The sequence below is a fragment of the Amblyomma mixtum genome, chromosome 9 (genome assembly GCF_055824585.1).
Source record: "Amblyomma mixtum isolate Tamu chromosome 9, ASM5582458v1, whole genome shotgun sequence".
Classification (NCBI taxonomy): Eukaryota; Metazoa; Arthropoda; class Arachnida; order Ixodida; family Ixodidae; genus Amblyomma; species Amblyomma mixtum.
This window is the reverse complement of record NC_143020.1, coordinates 109496579-109516229: the sequence shown is the minus strand read 5'-3', so window position 1 is coordinate 109516229 and position 19651 is coordinate 109496579. Positions and strand designations below refer to the sequence as shown.

Here is a 19651-nt window from a genome sequence, read left to right as displayed (position 1 = left end):
CCTGTCAAGCCGCACTTTTTCCGGCTTTTTGCCCATGTTCCCGACATTGTGTATACATGATGTCAAATAAATCTGTCTGTCTGTCTGTCTTTAACAGAAAGCAATTAAACAAATTTTGCCACCTCTCAAGAACAATGTAGGCCACAGCATCTGCTACGGTTGGATACAACCGAGGTCTGCAGAGAAGCTCCGCCCATATCCGTGACCACTTGCTGTCTGCCCTGACAAAGACTTTGTTGTCAAAGCTTTCTGCGGTACCAAAACAAAAAAAAAAACTAACAAGATTTTTTTTAAGCCACCGACATGTTTAATATAGTGCAAGTATGAAACTTTTTAATGTTACTTTTATTGCCTGCTTTGATTGGTTACCACAAGAGTGGTAAAGACCTCAGTAAAATATATGGCAGGCTAGCAGGCACAGCACTGCATCTCAGCAACCAGAGGCACTGAATTCAGTCTAGACTTTTTATAGGCAGTGTGGCATACGAGTAACTTAATTGCTGTACGATAACTAAACCATACTGCTAGAAACCATGCTTAGTATGTGTCCCTGTGATTGTTTACATCATGGTGAAGCGCAATCTCTGAATGCAGTTGAAGCCTTGCAAGGAGTATTAGGGAATCTACTTCTCTTGAGTTTAATGCATCTCTTTTCTTGAGGTTCCTTAGCCTCATGTGCAGTCTTGTCGTGCCTTAGCCATGCCTTTGGTTGTGGTTTATGGTTCACGGGGTTTAACATCCCAAAGCGACTCAGGCTATGAGAGGCGCCGTAGTGGAGGACTTTGGATAATTCAAACCACCTAGGGGGTACAGCGGTCATCTGTGCAGTCTTCTTGTTTCGTCCTTAGTCTTGTTCGTGCTGTACCCCTCACAATGAATTATTACAAACTCGCCCAACTGTCCATCCTTCTTCTTAAACTTGCATTGACATCAAACAGTACATGGGCCTCTAACATTTCACCTCCATTGAAATGCAACCGCTGCAGCTGGGATCGAACCCGTGTCTTCCAGGTCAGCAGCCGAGCACCATAACCACTGAACCATCGTGGCAGCTGACACTCCAGAGCAGATTGCACTGCTATGTGATATTTTCCAGCACCGTATGTGCCCTTCATTCACGTGAGGGTTTTTGGTGTCAACGGCAAAGTTTGCTTCTGAGGCCTGCATTCTGACAGAAAACCGAACTTTACAACAGATCTGTCCCAGATAATTTCCATAGCCAAGAAAAAGAAAAATAGCCTGCAATTGCCACAAGTGCAAGTAATGTGAGTGGAACAAAAAGTTTTGTTCATGCACTGACGTCCAGCACAACAAGCAACATTACCAGTAGGTTATGAGGGCTTTTTCCATAAAATGACAAAATATAGTACAGTGAAACGCGATTCCTTTTCCAGATTTCTAAGAGCGGCTAGTTTCGCCCGCGGTGTAGGACTCGTAAGATGTGAGCAAAACAATATTTGGACGCCATCACACATCGCTCATGCTTGACACCAAACACCCCGTTGTGATCATACCATTACACAATCGCGTGATAACGCAGCATAGGCTGAAAGAACGAGGACATTGCGGTGGTGTAGCCTTTTACTGCTCTGTGCGCCTTGAAGAAGTGAGAGAGAAACAAATAAATAACTAAATGAAGAAAAGAACCAATGTCACTGCTCGATCATACGGCTCTTCAGAATTTCCCTAATCAGCTCTACGTACTGACCGGAGTCCACTGTCACTGCACTTCAAACAACCCACTGAATACTCATGCAGTCCAGATAAGAGAATGTTGGTCCATTTTACCTCATGGAATGCTTTATGCTGTAGCAGATTTAAATACTCCCTAGGCTGCATTCAAGTGGATGCTAACAATTATGTGCTCCCTAATTTAGAGGAGACAAAAAAGGCACCAATTTGAATAAAGCAAAAATGTTGTAGCAAGGGTTTACTGTGCACGTAAGCAACTGCTGTTCCTGGGCACTGTACCCAGGGCAAGTATACAGGGTCTGTTCTGAAAGTAGTAGGACTGGTTTTTTCCTGGCCGAACGAGCGGACGAGAGGTGGTCTGCGCATGCAGGATCGTTGAAGGGGGATATTGGGAATGCTGGGGAAAATCGGCAGTCGGCTCTCGGCCGTTGAAGAGAGGAGGTCGCTTGTACTGTGAACCCCTGTCGAAACGTCTCGTCACGCCTAGCGTTTACTGGATCAGCGATACGCGATCAAATTTTTAGTAAATCTTGGTAAAACGGGCAAAGAGACTCACAATATGATTAAGGAGGCCTACGGTGACGCTTCCATGGGTAGATCAGGTGTTTTTTGAGTGGCACAAGCTTTTCCGAGAAGGTAAGGAAAGAGTGGAGAAAGACGACCGCTCCAGACGCCCTTCGACAAGCAAGCCCAACGAAAATGTGTAGCGAGTGAAACATTTACTGAACAGTGATCGCAGGATGAGTATCAGAATGATTTCTGATGACTTGAGCATTCCTCAAACCCAAGTTTTAAAGATTGTGACAGAAAACTTATCCATGAGGAAAGCGTGCGCGAAGTTGGTGCCGGGAGTGTTGTCAGAGGAGGAAAAGGCCAACCGGTAGGATCTTCTTCGTCATCTGGATGAGGACCCCGATTTTTTGTCCCGCGCAAGGCGCAACGCTGTCTCAGCCCCACTACAGCCTCGACTTGGCCCTGCCACTTTTTTCTATTCCCGAGAATAAAATCGACGCTCGAGGGGAAACATCACGGATCGGTAGAGGTGGTTCAACAGGCCGTGACGAGGGAGCTAAACAGCATTCCGGTCCAGGCGTTCCTGGAGGCGTACGAAAACTGTAGAACTCATTGGCAGTGTAGGTGCGGAAGGGTGCTACCTTGAAAAATTGTAATCGTTTGTACTATTCTCTTGAATAAATTTTGTTTAAAAAAATGAGTCCTACTACTTTCAGAACAGACCATGTACGTACCGCTTTGAAAATGCCGTGACCCATAAGCAACTAGTCTCCTGTCACTGGCCCCACTACCAGCTGCAGTGTACATTGATTAATTGTGTAAAGTTGGAGTTGTGGGCATTGCATGACTACCGTCTTGACTACGTAAAAGCAAGTGCTGAATTACACAAAGTTGCAGTATATAGTTGCCTTTTATGACTGCCATCTCGACTATGCAAAAGCACAGTGCTGAATTACGCAAAGTTGCAGTACGCAGTTGCCTTTGGCAACTACACACTGCAACTTTTAAGCTGCTCCTTAATTTCATGCAACATAAGGGGGGATGAGGGTCTTGAAAACTTGTTTTTTATTTTTCGACATAACTTGTTGAAACTTAGCACGCAGGTGTATCATAGAATGCTGATTTCAAATATACATTCAGATTTCAAATATCTGACCTGGAAGAAAATTTATCGCAAAATAACATTCAAATTAGGCAATTTCTTACGGGCCTTTATAGTAATTTATTTATCAGTTAAAGAATGATTTTTTAAGAATAAGTAGACATTTGCAAAGGCCCAAAGCACATGCTAAAGCTTTCTCTTTTCCTTTAAACATGATATATGAGCAATTAGGCGAAGTGTGGGCTAATTACCGCCACGTCATTTTTTCTTTCCAACTTTGTTGTTTATTTATGATCAACAAAATTAGTTTGTAGACATTCTGTTAGCTTTAGGATGTGCTTTGGGCCTTTGCAAATGTCTGCTTATTCTTTAAAAATGTTTATTTAACTGATAAATTACTAAAAAGGCCCGTAAGAAATGACCTAATTAGGATATTTTATTTTGCCATATATTTCCTTCCAGCTGAGATATTTGAAATGTAGATGCATATTCGAAATCAACATTCAATGATACACCCAGGTGCTAAGTTTGAGAAAGATATGTTAACAAATAAAAAAAAAGTTTTCAAGACCCTCATCCCCCCATAAACGCAGCTTACGTCATACCAACTCTTCTTAGACAACAAACTAAAAAGCAAAGAGTATTCAAACATAGTCTCATCCCCTTCTTTCTTTCATCCATTGACCACTTACGCTAATCCTACCCGTCAAGAACACATCAACTACCCTGCCAAAGAGTTCTCACCAAGGTGTTTTTGAAATGGCGCAAAGAAGGGACCAACTCGAAAGAGCGGACTAACTCACACAAACCAAAATTTTGGCAGTCACCGATATATTTTCTGACAACCTGTGCTGGATATGTCACGTAGAGCCAGAGAAATCCAGCAATTCTTACTTCTGTCGCAACGTGAGCTATAATTTTGTTCACATGACGACTTACTCGATTACGAATGGTAAAAAAAGGTAGATTAGTGCACTATAAAGTAGTTATACAAACTAAACCGGTCACAAAACGATGCGCAGAAAACACAGTAAGGAAGGTTAGCCATACACGTCACAAGAAAAAAATGTGATGTTATAAGCCAATGTTTTGGAGCCATTAGCAGAACTTGTTCACAATAAAAATCAATGAAAATCATTTTAAAACCACAACCAGCAGAAAACACAAGTGACTGCTTACTGTGGCAAATTTAATATAGAGTGAAAAATCATGAATTTATGACTAGGCTAATTGCTCACTTGTTCCTTCACAAAAACAAAAGAACAAAAAAAAAACAAGCAAAAGCGGAACATGTAGCGCTGCACGTATATAGATTAACTCTGGGTGGGGAATTAAATATCCAAGGTACAGGTTGCTCACTTGCCACAAAAAAAATATAAATGATAAAAAGGCTTAAAAGTTGACTTCCTACAGAAAGAGAAAAGGGGTGAACTCAAATAAAACTGTCACTCACCTTCCCTTGTAAAATCAAACACAAAGCATTAAAAAAGAACACCTATGATACAACGAAGCAGTAGAATCAGTGAAAGAAGCTGGATTCATACTGTACCCATAATATAAAATAAAGTGTACTGTATACTATACACTGGCATAAGACACTTGAGCCATAAACAATGGTTAATGCGGTTTAACATACTGAAGCAACTCAGGCTATGAGGGACGCCGTAGTGGAGGGCTCCGGAAATTTGGAGCACCTGGGGTTCTTTAACGTGATGAACCTTCTTGTTTATGTACCATAAACAAGAAACTGAACACTTCAGTAAGGTCAGTGATGATGCACTTATAAATATATAATAAATTATCAGGCTAGGTACAAATCAAATAAAATAACAAATCAAAGTTTTATTTTCCTTTGGTTTTGATTGCCTTTAGCGCAGTATTCTAAAGTACTGAACATCTGAATGAGTCTGCAGCTTTCAATATATTCCATATAAAAAAATAAGAGCTTATGACCTGTCTACAGCCTGCAATTTCACAGATGCACACTAGCCATGACTTCATGCCACTGCAGTGTTCAGAAATTAAAGGTACACCCAGCCAAGACCACAACAGTATTGCCACGGGTCGATGCCAAATGAAAGCGATGACAAAGACCGCTCTCCTACTCGGATCTCCTCGATGCCAGGTGTTCGACTGCCACTCTCTCTGTTCTGCTCTCTTTAGATATATACAATAGACTCCCTTCAATATGAACTTCAAGGAACCAGAGAATTTGTTCACCTTTTTAAGAAGTTTGTGTTAAAGGGCAATTGCACAGGCTTTAGAAATCGATGAGCTTAAAGGGGCTGCGAAATGCTGCTTGGGGGGATACCGGCTATACTTCAGGTGGATTCTTTATGCCACACAGATGCTGACTTAAAAAGAATTACAGGAATCGATGCACAGGAACGGGAGTTATTCAGTGGAGAAATTTCAAAATACAAGCAAACAAAACGCTGCCCTCAACTCGATTTTGGCGGGGCTTCCCACTCCTATTTCGCTCTCCCAATGACGGCACCTGACGCAACCAATCAGAACAGCCTGCCAGAGCACGTCGCGGAAGTTTGCACTCCATGGTTGCCTGCTCTCTGTAACTCGTTCTTGCTGAGACTGGCAGTGTCGTTTCCATGCCAGAGCCCCTGGTGGTGTATTTTTATTTTACTTGCTTTGCAGGGCTTTTATCTAAGACAAACAATTTGTTTTTGTTGATCTAATATAAAATGCAAACAGGTGACGAAATGTTTATCTCTTTATTCACACCATTTTCAGTATATTTACTGTTTGTACAATCATCAAGCTCGCGCCAGGTGATGTCATATCCGCTGCTAAAACCCGCCACTGTGTGGGAACACCATCAGAGCCATGAATTTGTTTTTGGGGGGACATTAAAATATTAAAAAACGGAATATATGCGGTATTACCGACGCTAATAGCACCATTGTAACTTACTGTATGCGATCAACAGGCAAAATAGTCAACTAAGATAGTGTTTCTGGGCCCCTTTAAAGGAGTTGAGTGAAAATTTTAATGCATGCAAATCTTTTTGGGCTAGCATTTAAAATGGATTGGTTTATTGGGGTTTAATGTCCTAAAGCGACTCAGGAGACATAATCGCCGATTAAAACTGCGATGGCCTTCAAGCTTCTCTGCAGCACAGCGCCAAGTGGGGGAGGGGGGGCACGATGACGTCAACGACGATACCGCTACATGTGCATCGCATAGATGCTTGCTTTGCCTGGTTACCATGAATGAATGCAGCTTTGTTGAACCGTACTCATATTTTTGCCGTTTCATCAAACATTTCGCCAGCATAGCTCATAGTTTCACAGAACTCCTTAAAAAAAGGCACTACTTTTTCATGAGGCCCCGAGGACTTTTCTTTGGTAATCCGTTTCCCCATCTCACCAGCATTCTGACCTGTTTCAACCGGTTGGCACCACAGAAATTCGCACAGACGCCTGCCGATTTGGGAACGCAGCCATGATAACCCAACCTAACTATGGTCAAGGCCATGTCATTGCTCATGCCCGCCAACTTCTTTTCACCTCCGAGAGCAATTACTCAATTACTGAGCACGAGTGTCTTGCCCTTGTGTTGGCTGTCATTAAATTCGGAGCCTACCTGTTTGGACGTTCTTTCTCAGTTGTGGCTGGCAGCCGCGCCCTTTGTTGGCTCTCTTCATTGAAAGACCTCATTGACGTTCTGGGTACCTCGGCCTCGCGCATCCAAGAGGATTCGTACGCCACCGTACAAGTCAGAGAGTTGCCTCCACCAAGCTCCTCATGACTGCCTTTCTCGGCACCCTGTGCAGTAGTCACCTGATCCTGGTGAAAATGACATCGGGCCTCGCCCCTTCGCTATCTCTGAACAGCTTGACATCACAGACGAACAACGTCAGGGCTCCTCCTAACACACACCCACTGATGGCCCCAGCAGTGCAAGCCCGTATCCTTCACTCTTGACCCTGTTCTTCGGTATACCACCGTGGCCTTTACTACAATTTGGCCTCCAGGCAGGCCTTGCAGTGGGCTATCTAAGTATCATTCCATCATTCGCTGGCTCAGCAAATCAGCTTCACTGATGCTGTCCTTGCCACATAAGCAAGGTCGTCCTTGTGCGTGACCTAACTGCAGCAGCTGACATATGCACAAGAACAGATCAAAGCTTCCTTCTTAAAAAGGGGGGGGGTCAAGGTACTTTGATCAACTTGTACTATCTCTCACTATAGAAGTAACACCGCGCCTACTTTTCAGAACTTCAAAACTGATGAAAACAAGCTGAGGACAGTCGCCTAGCAGATGAAATTTAATACTCTGATTGTCTCTGCCCTTAGACTGTCTCTTGCACCAACTTAATACTGTACCTACAAAAACTACTGGGACAAAATGCCGTCACACTTATGTCATCATCATCATCAGCCTGACTACACCCACTGCAGGTCAAAGGCCTCTCCCATGTCTCTCCATATAACCCTGTCCTTTGCCAGTTGCGGCCACCGTATCCCCCGCAAACTTCTTAATCTCATCCGCCCACCTAACTTCCTGCCGCCCCCTGCTACATTTACCTCCTCTTGGAATCCACTCTGTTACCCTTAAGGACCAGCGGTTATTGTGCCTTCGCATTAAATGCCCTGCCCAAGCCCACTTCTTTCTCTTGATTTCCACTAGGATGTCTACCTGACTTTCTGCAGTGACGATAAGTGTGCACTGGCCTCCTCACGCAACGGTGACTCTGCAGGAGAGTCAGTTTTAACTGCCACTAATTAGATGCATGTGATTATTCTGCACGTTAGGATGGCTCATAAATCAGAGCTCACTAACTGTCAAACTCTCACAGACTTTTGACTTGAATGGACCAGCAGTGTTAGTGGAGCGCAACCCGACGGTTCTACTCTGCCCTGGACTTCTGTTGCAAAATAATATGTTCCACAAGAATTAAACAATGAACTTTTATAAAGCACTTAACCAGGTCAATTTATAATTAGTGTAAAAATGGATTTAGCTAATAACAGCAGATGAGAACGGAGCATGTTGAAAAAGCAAGGAAGATAATACACATATGAAAACGAAACTTGGACTGCCATCTACTCAGACTTCACAATGTTAGGGGAGTTCTTGAAATGTGTGCATCATCAATCATTTTTTAGTGTTCTGAGACCCAGCTATGCTAAGTAATCAAGCCGACTATGAGACCACACTTAGCGATACCTCCTGAATGGCCAGTTTTTAGAACCTAACGGACATATAAGCCATCTGTGATCTTTGGCATGAACTCTCAGCAATATCCGAAATCTTCCCAGCTGCTCTAAAAAATTCACTACACTGCTGCAGGTGATTTGGAACTTTGCAGAACCCAATTCTTCTCTGTCGACATGGAAATTATTTTAAATAAGAGACATCCAGGTCATTTTGAGCGTCTGTGATCTGAGTGCTCCGAAGCTCAGGTAGGCGACATGCAACTTCTTGGCATCTCTTGAACGGGGACAAATGACTACCCTATTCTAAACAGTGAAAAGCTAAATGTCAAAGCAAAATCCAGTTTCTGAAACAGGGTGATGCATTCACCAAACTGCTTGTATGATCGCATATTACTAGAGCTCTAATAAGTGCTTTTCCGTTTTCCAAAAATTATTGCTACTGCTGTTAAACAATGTAATTTTTTATGAGACTATTATTTTGTGTATGCGACTCTACTGTAATAATTTCCCAGGAACTAGCAGTAAATTTCCGAGGGAACAGTATCTCTAAATAAATAAAAAAATAAAGAGCTGATTCAATGTGTTTCCTGAAAATTGGCTCAGTTTACCGCAGTGGCCCGGAAAGAGAGCCTTTCTACTTAAGAGAATAGCCGGAAATTGGAGAAGGACGTGAAGACAATAAAAGAGTAGCTAGCATGGCACCAACAACGCATGGTATCCCCTCACCTCTTTTTTGCTGTCGCTGAAGTCTGCTGCCGTGGCACAGCGAACCATGAGTGCAAGGGTTGCAAACAGCCAGCAGAAGAACACTAGCCAGATGAAGATCTGTAGGGGCAGGAAATAAAGAACAGCAAATACGGAATGAGAAGAGCGTAATTCTGAATGATCCAGCTTCTCCAGTGATACTGTTTTTATTTATTTATTTATTTATTTAAGCGTACTGTAAGCCTAATTTAGGCTCTTACAGGAGTGGGCAAAAAAAATCAGGGGGCACTTTGTTGACCTAAAGTGCGGTGAGGCGAAAGCCTTAAGCGCGGTGTTGCTGCTTGTGTCACTGATGTGTGGTTAAGGTGTTAAGCTTTGCCTATAAGAGCGGAACGCGACAGCGTCTTGCAACGCTGCCAGGGAGTCCATTGAACGCCATCGCCCGTTCAGCCCTATGCCTTGCTCGTCCGTAAATTGGTTTTTGAGGAAAGGAAATGTATCTGTTTCTCATATCTCAGTGGACACCTAAACCTCGATGAAACGGGAAGGGAGGAAGATGGGAGTGAACGAAGACACCTTATTCACTAGACGCGCCTTTGTTCATTCCAAACCATTGAGCTGGCATGGCGGAGTGGTAGCGTGCTCGTCTCGCACTCCAGAGACCGGGGTTCGATTCCCGAGCTCGGCTAATTTCCTACTCGGTTTTATTTATCTGGTCTGACTAGAAAGGTTAATTAGGCTAATTGGTTAAGTAAGCAATTAACTAAACTGAATCCCACTTACTTGGAGCATCACCATACAATCCCTTTAATTGGTTGCATGGTTACTAGCCAAAGTACAATTGGCCCCGTTTGAAATTCGCGCACTGTGACGTCACGACCGTTTCGACCAACTGAAAAGCGCGACATTTCTGTCGACAACCCCTGCTTACAACGATGAGGCATTAAAGGCTTCCGCCTTAATAATGGGACAGTTATAGAAAACAACAGCATATCCAGTATAACATACACAAGATACAAAACATGTGCATTGCAGTAGGGATGCGCACTGCACTGTTAACTGTATAGGTTAGGAACTGGAGTCACTTGATCATGCTGGTGCAAGCATGTCAGCCTGCGGATGAGACACGGTTGAATCTCGATGCATCTATCATGGCTTACGCAAATTTCAGTGTGAAACTAACTTGCAAAATTGCCTGGCAGAAGTTCATTGTCTAAAACGTGCAAAATTCAGGGTGTTCTGATGATGCTCACACGCCATTATGAACGATATACGATCACAGGAGTCGCAAACGCGCCTGCAAGTATACTAAGCACTGCCCTTGCACCACCAAGGCTGCAATTGCCAGTCACGCAGTATGTATCGTGAGCACTAACCAGTGGCATGCGACCGCAAACAAATCTCATCACTTGTAAATAGATTCAAGTGAAGGCATTTCCTGGGCTTTACACACAGATTTTGTTCATTTTTTTAACGATACAAGTTTGTGGTCAGGTGAACATTTTTTGAAATCCTCTGAGGCTGGTCACCTAACTGAACTTTGCAAAATATGCCGCAAATGCAAAAAATGTTATCCACAATTCAATGCCACACAGGTCTGGGGAAAGGAAAATGAACAGCTGAATAGAGAGACATTAGATGCCCACTACATTAAAAAAAAAAACTGATAACCGTATTAGCAGTCCTTATCTGACTTTATCACAGAAAGAAATTGTTTGTTTATTTGCATGCCTGTTTGTGTGGTGTACATGTGCTCTAGACACCCACTCACATTGCCTTTTATCTGCTACATCACACTGTGTTCTTTTATATGCATCTCTACCTACCTGCAGTAAAAACATAGTTGATGTCCAGCAGTTGACCTGAGTGCAAGTCTGTCCTCTGCACTGGCTGCTACATTTCAAATATGGTTCATCAACTCACCCAACTTTGCTGCATTATGTCAAGATTCTGCTGCACTTGTTGAAACAAACAATGCCCACACATCCAGGTCACAAGGCTAAAATTTATCTAGCTCGAAAACCACGTGAAAAACCACCGAGTATTATATTGGCACTTATCACTATGTAGGCTACTTCCAAACCTATTTAGAAGCATCTGTCACTCTACCATACAGAATCAACCATACAGAACCATACAAAACATTAAGCGCGCTCAATAATAAACTTGACTGACCTTTGTGGGTACTCGGTCGGCAAAGAGTAAGGCTGCAGTGTTGTCCTTCCAGCCCGAACTGGTGCTGCAACTAAGGAAGAAAAGCACAGAGCATTAGCGACACGTTCAAGTGCAGGCAGCATATATCACTTTTAGGTGCATATCCACACCGCAAAAAAAGTGCGTTCTCTTGCAGCTACGGCGGTATCATCCCAGTGATAAGCAAATTACTCCCAACAATATTAACGAGCAGTTATGTCCTTGCCGTCAAACAATTTAGGTTTGGTTTGGTTTATGAGGGTTTAACGTCCCAAAGCGGCTCAGGCTATGAGGGACGGTGTAGTGGAGGGCTCAGGAAATTTCGACCACCTGTGGTTCTTTAACGTGCACTGACATCGCACAGTACACGGGCCTCTGGAATTTCGCCTTCATCGAAATTCAGCCGCCGCGGCCGGGATCGAACCCGCGTCTTTCGGGTGAGCAGCCGAGCGCCGTAACCACTGAGCCACCGCTGCGGGCATAAAACTCAAGACACATTTGAAGACAGCACTAAACAGCATAATTATAGCAGGGCTTCCCAATCTTTCGAGCCTCAGGGAATCCCAACGACTTTCAAAGGGCGCCGAAGAACCCAGCATGTCTTGGCTTCCATCCTTTCGTGCCTTGCATGCACGCAAACAAGAAGTATGCAAACGCACAGCCCATCAAAAATGACCCAAATTCAGTTAATGATGACTCACTAAACGGTGAAAGTCTGCCGTGAGCATTTACACTCAAAATAAAGTGGGTGATGAAGAGCTGGGAGGTTTAGGCATGCAGAGGTTTAGGTGCTTAGGGAACTCAAAAAACACTCCAAGGAACCAAAGGGTTCAGTGGAACACATTTTGAGAACACCTGGCCAAATATTGAAGAAGCGTAGCTTGTTAGCCCACTTGGTGCATAGTAAGTGGAAAACCAGTGGAAAGGACGCGTTCACAAGCAGCAAAAGTACAGAGGACAACGCTTTCCGCTGGTTTTCCACTTACCAGGCCCAAGGTCTTACTTTTTCTTGGCTCCCATCACGAGGTCGTCGAAGAAGACGTTCATTCCGCCGGAGACCTTGGAGGCCATGACGAGGGTGATGAGGGCCATGACACCGCTGAGAATCGAGGCTGGCGCCACTATCTTCCACACGTGCACGATACTGAAGCCGAGCAGAGATTGATAACAATTGGACAGGTGTAAAAAGAAAGACTGTGCACTTCAGCTTTTGAGTCTCCCAGAAGGGTTTCTCGGGAGCTTGTCACTCAACATCAAGCAATGTGTCACAGAGCAGATGCCAAAACACAAGACATGACGGAAAGCAACAGAACAATGCCAAGAAAGATCAAAAAGAAATCCAAATTAGCAGGTTTACCAGTAGGAGGCACTGCACACAACCGAGCGAAAGAGATCTTTAATGGCACACTTTCCTGAAGCCCTGACAGAAGTGCACTCAACAAAAAGGTGGCAGTAAAAAAAATGTATTAGCAACTCCTGACGCTATCTATATGAATAGATCAAGGGTGTAACAGCTTCATATGTTCAATTACTCATGGCATCAATGAACTGTTACTACTGCTAAATGGATTGTTATTAAATGTACTGGCACCATTTCAAAAGAATGAAAACAAAAGCATGAGAACTTTAAAGTGTCTAAGATGTACTAATCTGTTAACGCAATGACTTCAAATGGCTGAAATTAGTCAAAAGAAGTGCAACTGAAACTTTGAAATCAGTGCTGAGTTTTGACATGGACATATGAAGACCTGGCAGATAGTGTAAATAATCATTAGTGAAAGATGGAATTATTTCTGTGGAATACTGGCATGCTGTTCACTAAAATCTAAAATTCTACAATTATTCCCCCACTGGATAATAATTAGTGCCTGATGCGGATATTCTCTGCAAATAGCATAAAAGACAAAAAATAAGGGAGACCCTAGTCATGTGAAGCAGTGCCTTAAAGCAGCAAAACATACATCACACATTTAACGCATCAAGGTTCCTTTACCTGTGCTCGGACTAGTAAAATCAAAAAACAAAAAAAATCAAGAATAGACGTTTTTTATGGCTTGTGCTCAGAGGAATCCTGAAGGCGAAACAGACAGAATTAAAGGAGTAATTACTCATCAGATTTTGATCAAATGCAATCATGCACCTACACAAAAATACTATAGAGCTTTCTCAGAAGCTTCATAGCTGAAGGAAAATTCATCCTCGTCCAAAGCTCTTTTTTGTAGCCTTATGGCAGTGTTTTAGTTAATGAGTAACTACTCCAATACTTCAAAAAGGTTTCATAAACATCAGCAGATGAATACTATCATCACAAAAAGAAATGACAAAAACACAACTGGTTTTTTTTAATATTAGAAAAAGCACAAGCATGGAACAACAAACACAGATGCAGAGAAATCAGTATGTGAACAACAAACACAGATGCAGAGAAATCAGTGCTCGCTTTATAAAAGGCCTACACCCACTATACTCCGTGACAACTTTTCTTGGCAATGCAGTCAAAGCTACAGAGCTGAAACACCCTCTCTTCCTCAGTAGCAAAACATAATCCATGATTGCAGTTATTAGCTACTCCCAAATTTTTTAGCCAAATTCGGTTACACGAAGCTTCCTTAGATGGCGGCACCCACACCACCAATGGAATGAAGCAATCCCTGAGTTAGGAACACCTTCCAACAGCTGAACTATTGGTGGAGTGTTACCATTACGTGCTTCGCCCCATTAGCTTTCAATTCATTGCCAAAAAAGTTGTTGCCGAGTTTAGCTTAGTACTTCGGTAAAGATGTGTTTGCGTTTAAGTAAAAGTGATTCACTGCAAAACATAGCATCTGTGCCAACATCGTCTTAGTAACAAGCAGTAATACAATGTGAGTCGAGACGAGACATGACAAGCAGCACAAACCACGAAACAGGACACATCCGGAGCCAATTCCTTTTTGCTCTATAATTTTATGCAGTGGCTGCTTCCGACATGTAATAAATCGTATCAGCATAATCAAACTGAAAAACAGCTGAAAGTGACTAGCATTAAAGAACTGAGTCCTAATGGAGATTTTAATTCTTAAGGTAGCATACATTTGAGTGGACAGCTGACAAAAACTCATGCTGCAACTCTCATGCACTGAATAAGTGATATGCCTTAAGATCTCATGTCTTATTGTCATTCCTACACATCAACATGCTGTCATAGAAGACCCACACATACCACAATAGCACATGTTTAAGACTGGAATGGCTAGACTTGGCCCGCATATAGCAAGGTAACCATGCAGTCCACTCGCAGTCAGCTGCCAGAGGTAACGTTTAAGTCATATTTAATTGTAGCTAAAATACAAATGACGCTTCATCACTGCTTGGCACTGGAGTGGTAGAGTGGCCGAAAAAGAAACCGCTGCAGTGATTAATAATACACACAGGGAAAAAACCTCAACATTAAGAATATTTTAGTTACGTCCTTCAGAATACACAACTATCAGGTCTGTGTGCTATTGTCTGCCAGCCAGACACAAACCTATTTCTCCGTAGCTAATTACAGTCTTTCAACCATATGCATGTTGTAAGAAGAGAAGCCAACATTTGTAACATGAAGACGAGATGTGTTCAAACCAGAAATGCTACTAACTGAAATGATCACAATTGTCTGCTCATTTGTCACGACAGAGTTGTATTGATGCAAGCGCGAAGAGTAAGGTGGGCAGCTTAATACTAAGCTCAAAAATGAAGAAAAGTACAAAGAGTCCCCTTTCCAAGAAAAGAACGACTTCATTCGCACGGAATAGGCAACCTGCAATGAAGTTTGCTGTGTATGTGAAAGGAGCAAGCAGTTTTTACGTGAACCCATTGTGCTCTCCCACGCCACCTGGCTGCGATCCCAGATGTGAGCTCCTGCACTATATCAAAGCCACTCGTAGTGTGCGTCAGCTAACTAGGCTTCACTGAGAGCAGGTAGGCAAGGACTGCTATCATTCAAATGAGAGCCATCAACTGCTTAGGTCATGACATATATGATACCACACCCTGTATGATTAAAATACAGGGAGTGGTATCATATATGTCATGACTTAAACAGCTAATGGCAGCAGTTTAAAGGTGCACAATGGAACAACTGCAGCACTGCCTGGGCATTAAAGGTTGTCTACAGTAAGTACGATTTAATGTCCCAAAAATGTCCCAAAAATGTCCCAAAAATGTACTCGAGCTTTGAGGGACACTGTAGTGGAGGGCTCCGGATTAATTTCAAACACCTCGAGTTCTTTAAGATGCACTTAACAAAGTCGTCCAAAGCTTGGAGGTCTGCGCCAATGAAAGAGACTAAGTTGAATACTCAAACGTAGACACCTGTATGAGCAAAGTATTAAAACATTACAATCACGAGCTATATAGTTACATACATCCATTACAATATAAACTTGTAATGTTAAGGTTACCTGTAGCTAATTACCTGCAGCTAATCTACTAGGGACTTGGTTCTCAATTCGTGCTCCTTCCATAAATACATTTCCCGGCCAGACAGGAAAGGTGCGGACAGTAAGATAAGAGGCTGATGCAAAGCAGGTAGACGGAAAGCAAAAGCAAACAGAAAGTGTTAGACAAATTATGAAAGAAAAAGAGCAAGAAGATTTCGACAGAGACAGAAGTAAAACAAAAGGCTTGAGGCAGCGTGCTTGTTAAAGCTCCACCGTGACTTGCACAAAAGCAGGCAATGAGTGAGCATTCCGGTTTTTCCGGTTTACCTCATCATCCCGTGGCCATTTACTGCGTATGTCTCGCTGGAAGACAAACAAATTTTTTTTTCCATTTTTCACTGCAGCAAAAAACTTTTCTTTCAACACCACATACAAAAAAAAGGGCAATGAAAACAAAACAAAACTGCAAAGCACTGAAAAATAAGAAGACATGGGAAAAATGCTATACTGACTAAGCACTAAAGCCTGGTGCAGTTCATAATAAGCGTTGGAAAGTTTAAAGCCACACCAGCCATTCCTCAAATGTGTGGTATGATATGTGGGTTTTTTAACATCCTAAAGTGACACATGGGGTGTAGTGGAGGGTTCAGGGCTAATTTAGACCACCAGGGGTTCCTTAACATGAATTGACATCTTACAGCAAATAGGAGTCTTTCACCTTGACCGAAGTTTGGTAACCGCAGCTGGAATTCAACCCCCCGCCTTGAAATTAGCAGCTGAGTGCCAAAGCCCCTGTGGGAGGTCATTCCTATCATGTGACATAACCAAAAGTGTGTAGCAAATAGTGTCAAAACTAGCCGGCAGTTTGGCATTGTAAGCACAAAGTGAAACTATAAATGAGGTGATTTTAAAGCAAAAAACTATTTTAGAGAGCTCTTCTACACTGAAAGTTTGGTTTCATCAAAGGCGTGTTCTCGCCATGTCGTTCTGCGCGTCTTGCACGCTGAATTGCGAAGTGCGAAAGAAAGGGGATGGACATCAAAGTGACCAAAACCCAGTACAGGCCTTCGCTACAAATTAGCCGCAGTCAAGCAATCAGCCAGGCCAATGCGTCTCTGTATCCGCGTTTCGAGCAACCCATTTCAAGCAACGTATTTTGAGTTGGTCAAACTGACATTGTAGACCAATCAGAGCTCCATGGCATTTTTCTTGTAGTTTCCTGCCGACAACATGCATATACCTTCCTTCACTCAGGTCAATACAGCTCCTCACTGTCTACTGTGACATTTGTGTTGTGTAGTCTGTACAGTGGCGCGTGAGAAAGGCAAATACCACGATTCTTGTTTTGCTCAACATGGAAAGCACCAGTCTTGAAGTAGTTTTCTGGGTTGTTATCATTTATATCATCTCTTACATGCAACAACATTGAGTTCAGTCAAACTTTGAGAATGAATTAGCAGACAACAGCCCAAGCCATACACAGCCATGCCCCATTTACATGCGCGCATGTACATCAATGATATGGAAAACATGACTTGTCTCAACTTTTTAATTTCAGGCCAGTTAATGTAAAGAATACCAAGGGACGCAAAACTCAAAGGCTCGACGTACTTCCTATATGAGGAGTCATTACGTACATGCTTGTAAAGACTTTGTTTTGAAAAGTATTTGCATTCCAGGTATCTTTCATCCCATCAGATGCCAGAGCAAAGCAATGGTGATTTTTGATGCATCAAATACTATTTACAAGTGTTTGCTTTATGTTCGGAACTCTGACCACGTGGGCTGAAATGGCGTACCCACTAACAAACTATACTGAGCCTAGATTTACAATACAACGACACCAGGGTGTTGAACAAATAAATAGGCCAATTTTTTGTACTACGCCAAAAGAAAAGAGACTAACCGCACTGCAAGTTAGTCAACAAACATGGCTGCACAATCAGAGCTTATTTCTTCATAATAAAAGAAAGTTTTGCTCCATAATTAACGGCTCTAACATCAATAATAATCCACTGTTAACTAAGCAGCTCAATCATTGAATGCGTGATTCTTTATCAATGCAGTGTGTTTTAATTTTCACGCCTCACCAGATATCTGTTAGCCATTGTTTTTGCCGGAATAAGCATCCAGATTGCAGGTTCGTTTTTTCACCAGTATGCTCACCGGATCATTTGTTACGATTTATCCTTTGCTTTCTGCCCCATAGCTTGCAACCAGCATTTAAAAACCCTAGCCAAAGCCCCGAAATACATAACAGAGAAGATAATGACACTAATCAACATTAGCCAGCAACAGGTGGGAGCGTCGCTGAGTTGTGAAACTACTCCTCCCTTTCCGGCCGGGTACAGTCAATTAACAGCCGTCGTCGCCGCTCACAAGCATTCATTAACTTAACAGCCACGCCCTGGGACGCTTTATCAAGTACGAGTAGGTCAGCATATAGGTGACGCGACAATATCCAGAACTCCCATCATTGTAGCAACCACAGGCTTTCCCTTACGACAGCTGCTGCTTAAAATAGCGCGCACTTCCCCGACTAGCCGTACTCACCTGTCATTCAGCTCCGATCCGCGGCTCGAGGCGCACATTACGAAAAACCACACCGCTACGATACTGTACACGAACGAAGCGAGCAGGGCGAAGGTGACGTAATTGCACACGCTGTCACTGCTCCACTCGATGCCGGTGTAGTCAATCTGGCACATCCCCGAGATGCTGGCGATCTTGGGCTTGGTGTAGAGCAGGCACTTGTCGATGGTCGTCTGAAGCCTGGAGTTCATGTTACGATAGCACACGAGAGCGCCGATGGAAGTCGCCAGCGACAGCAGGTATGCGACGACGTGCGTCGCTCGCCAGCCAGTGACTTTCCGCTGCTCTGCTGGCATGGTCACGCGAATCGCACCGGTCGAGCAGCGACGAGGTGACAGCGAATGCCAGCGCGATCGGCGAACGCTCAGGCGATGTAAACAAACACGCTGGCCAGTTGCGTGGGCTCGATGTGGGCCGCCATAACACAGCTGATCGCGAGATCTGGGCCGGCTTGCACGAAACAAATAAGACCGGCTTATTTCCAGTCTAATCTTATTCGCGGTCTAAAAGCTCTCTCGGTTTTGAAGAAAGGAAAGGCGCATAGCTGGTGCATTTTGTCAGTGGACACCTCAAATGCACCACGAACTCCGACTGAAAGTTCGGTAACTCAATGTTTTAGTCGGCGTCGTACGCACTTGAGGCACTCACCGACAAAGTGAACCATCAATGCGTATTTTCTTTTCTCAAAATCGAGAGAGCTTTTAGACCGCGAATAAGATTAGACTGGAAATAAGCCGGTCTTATTTGTTTCGTGCAAGCCGGCCCTGGATTGGATCGAGCTAGCGCGGCTTGGCTGCTCTTGAATTTTCTTGTCTGTCCGGCTCGTTGTCAAGTGACGGGAGCGTTTAGAGAAGCCAAACAACACTTGCATGTTTTAATCTTTCTTATCATGTATAAAAAAATGTGCGAAAGAGATCCTTACGTGTTTTTTTACCTGCAACACTTGTTTCAGTTTCGTTTTTTTATGGTTTCAGTTTCGGTTTTGATGGTTTCAACATGATTTCAAGAGCGGAGAAATAGTTATAATTTCATGTTTTTTTTTTCATTGCGACAGTGTGCCTGCTTGCGTAAAGTGTTATCTACAGATATAAATACGCCCTGGAGTCTGGACAGAAATCCAGTAACGTCCAGAGTTGCGGCCCAAAAATCCAGGCTACTATATCTCGCGGACGGCGCCTAGTGCTGGTCCGCACCGTATGCCGGATGGCACGTAAGGAGAGGCAGGTCCAAAGCAAGTTTCATAAGGCGAGGTCTTGGTGAGACCCATCTCACACC

At 43.3% G+C, this 19651-nt stretch overlaps 1 protein-coding gene across 4 annotated transcripts in view; it reads right to left on the bottom strand.

Annotated features, from left to right (window-relative positions):
• LOC149330684 (uncharacterized) overlaps positions 1 to 18866 on the bottom strand; it is a 30593-nt gene extending 11727 nt beyond the window's left edge. The window contains exons 1-6 of one of the 4 annotated variants that reach the window (XM_089561315.1): positions 18338 to 18866; positions 16112 to 16147; positions 12385 to 12525; positions 11364 to 11433; positions 9210 to 9308; positions 6908 to 7089 (exon numbers count right to left, since the gene is read on the bottom strand). In XM_089561315.1, the coding sequence (XP_089417441.1) occupies positions 6908 to 7089; positions 9210 to 9308; positions 11364 to 11433; positions 12385 to 12525; positions 16112 to 16147; positions 18338 to 18672 (863 nt within the window). In that variant the 5' untranslated portion in view covers positions 18673 to 18866. Of the gene's footprint in view, positions 1 to 6907; positions 7111 to 9209; positions 9309 to 11363; positions 11434 to 12384; positions 12526 to 16111; positions 16148 to 18337 lie in introns of all 4 variants that reach the window. The other 3 variants (XM_089561316.1, XM_089561318.1, XM_089561317.1) reach the window with 3 other exon arrangements.
• Positions 18867 to 19651: the final 785 nt, after the last annotated feature.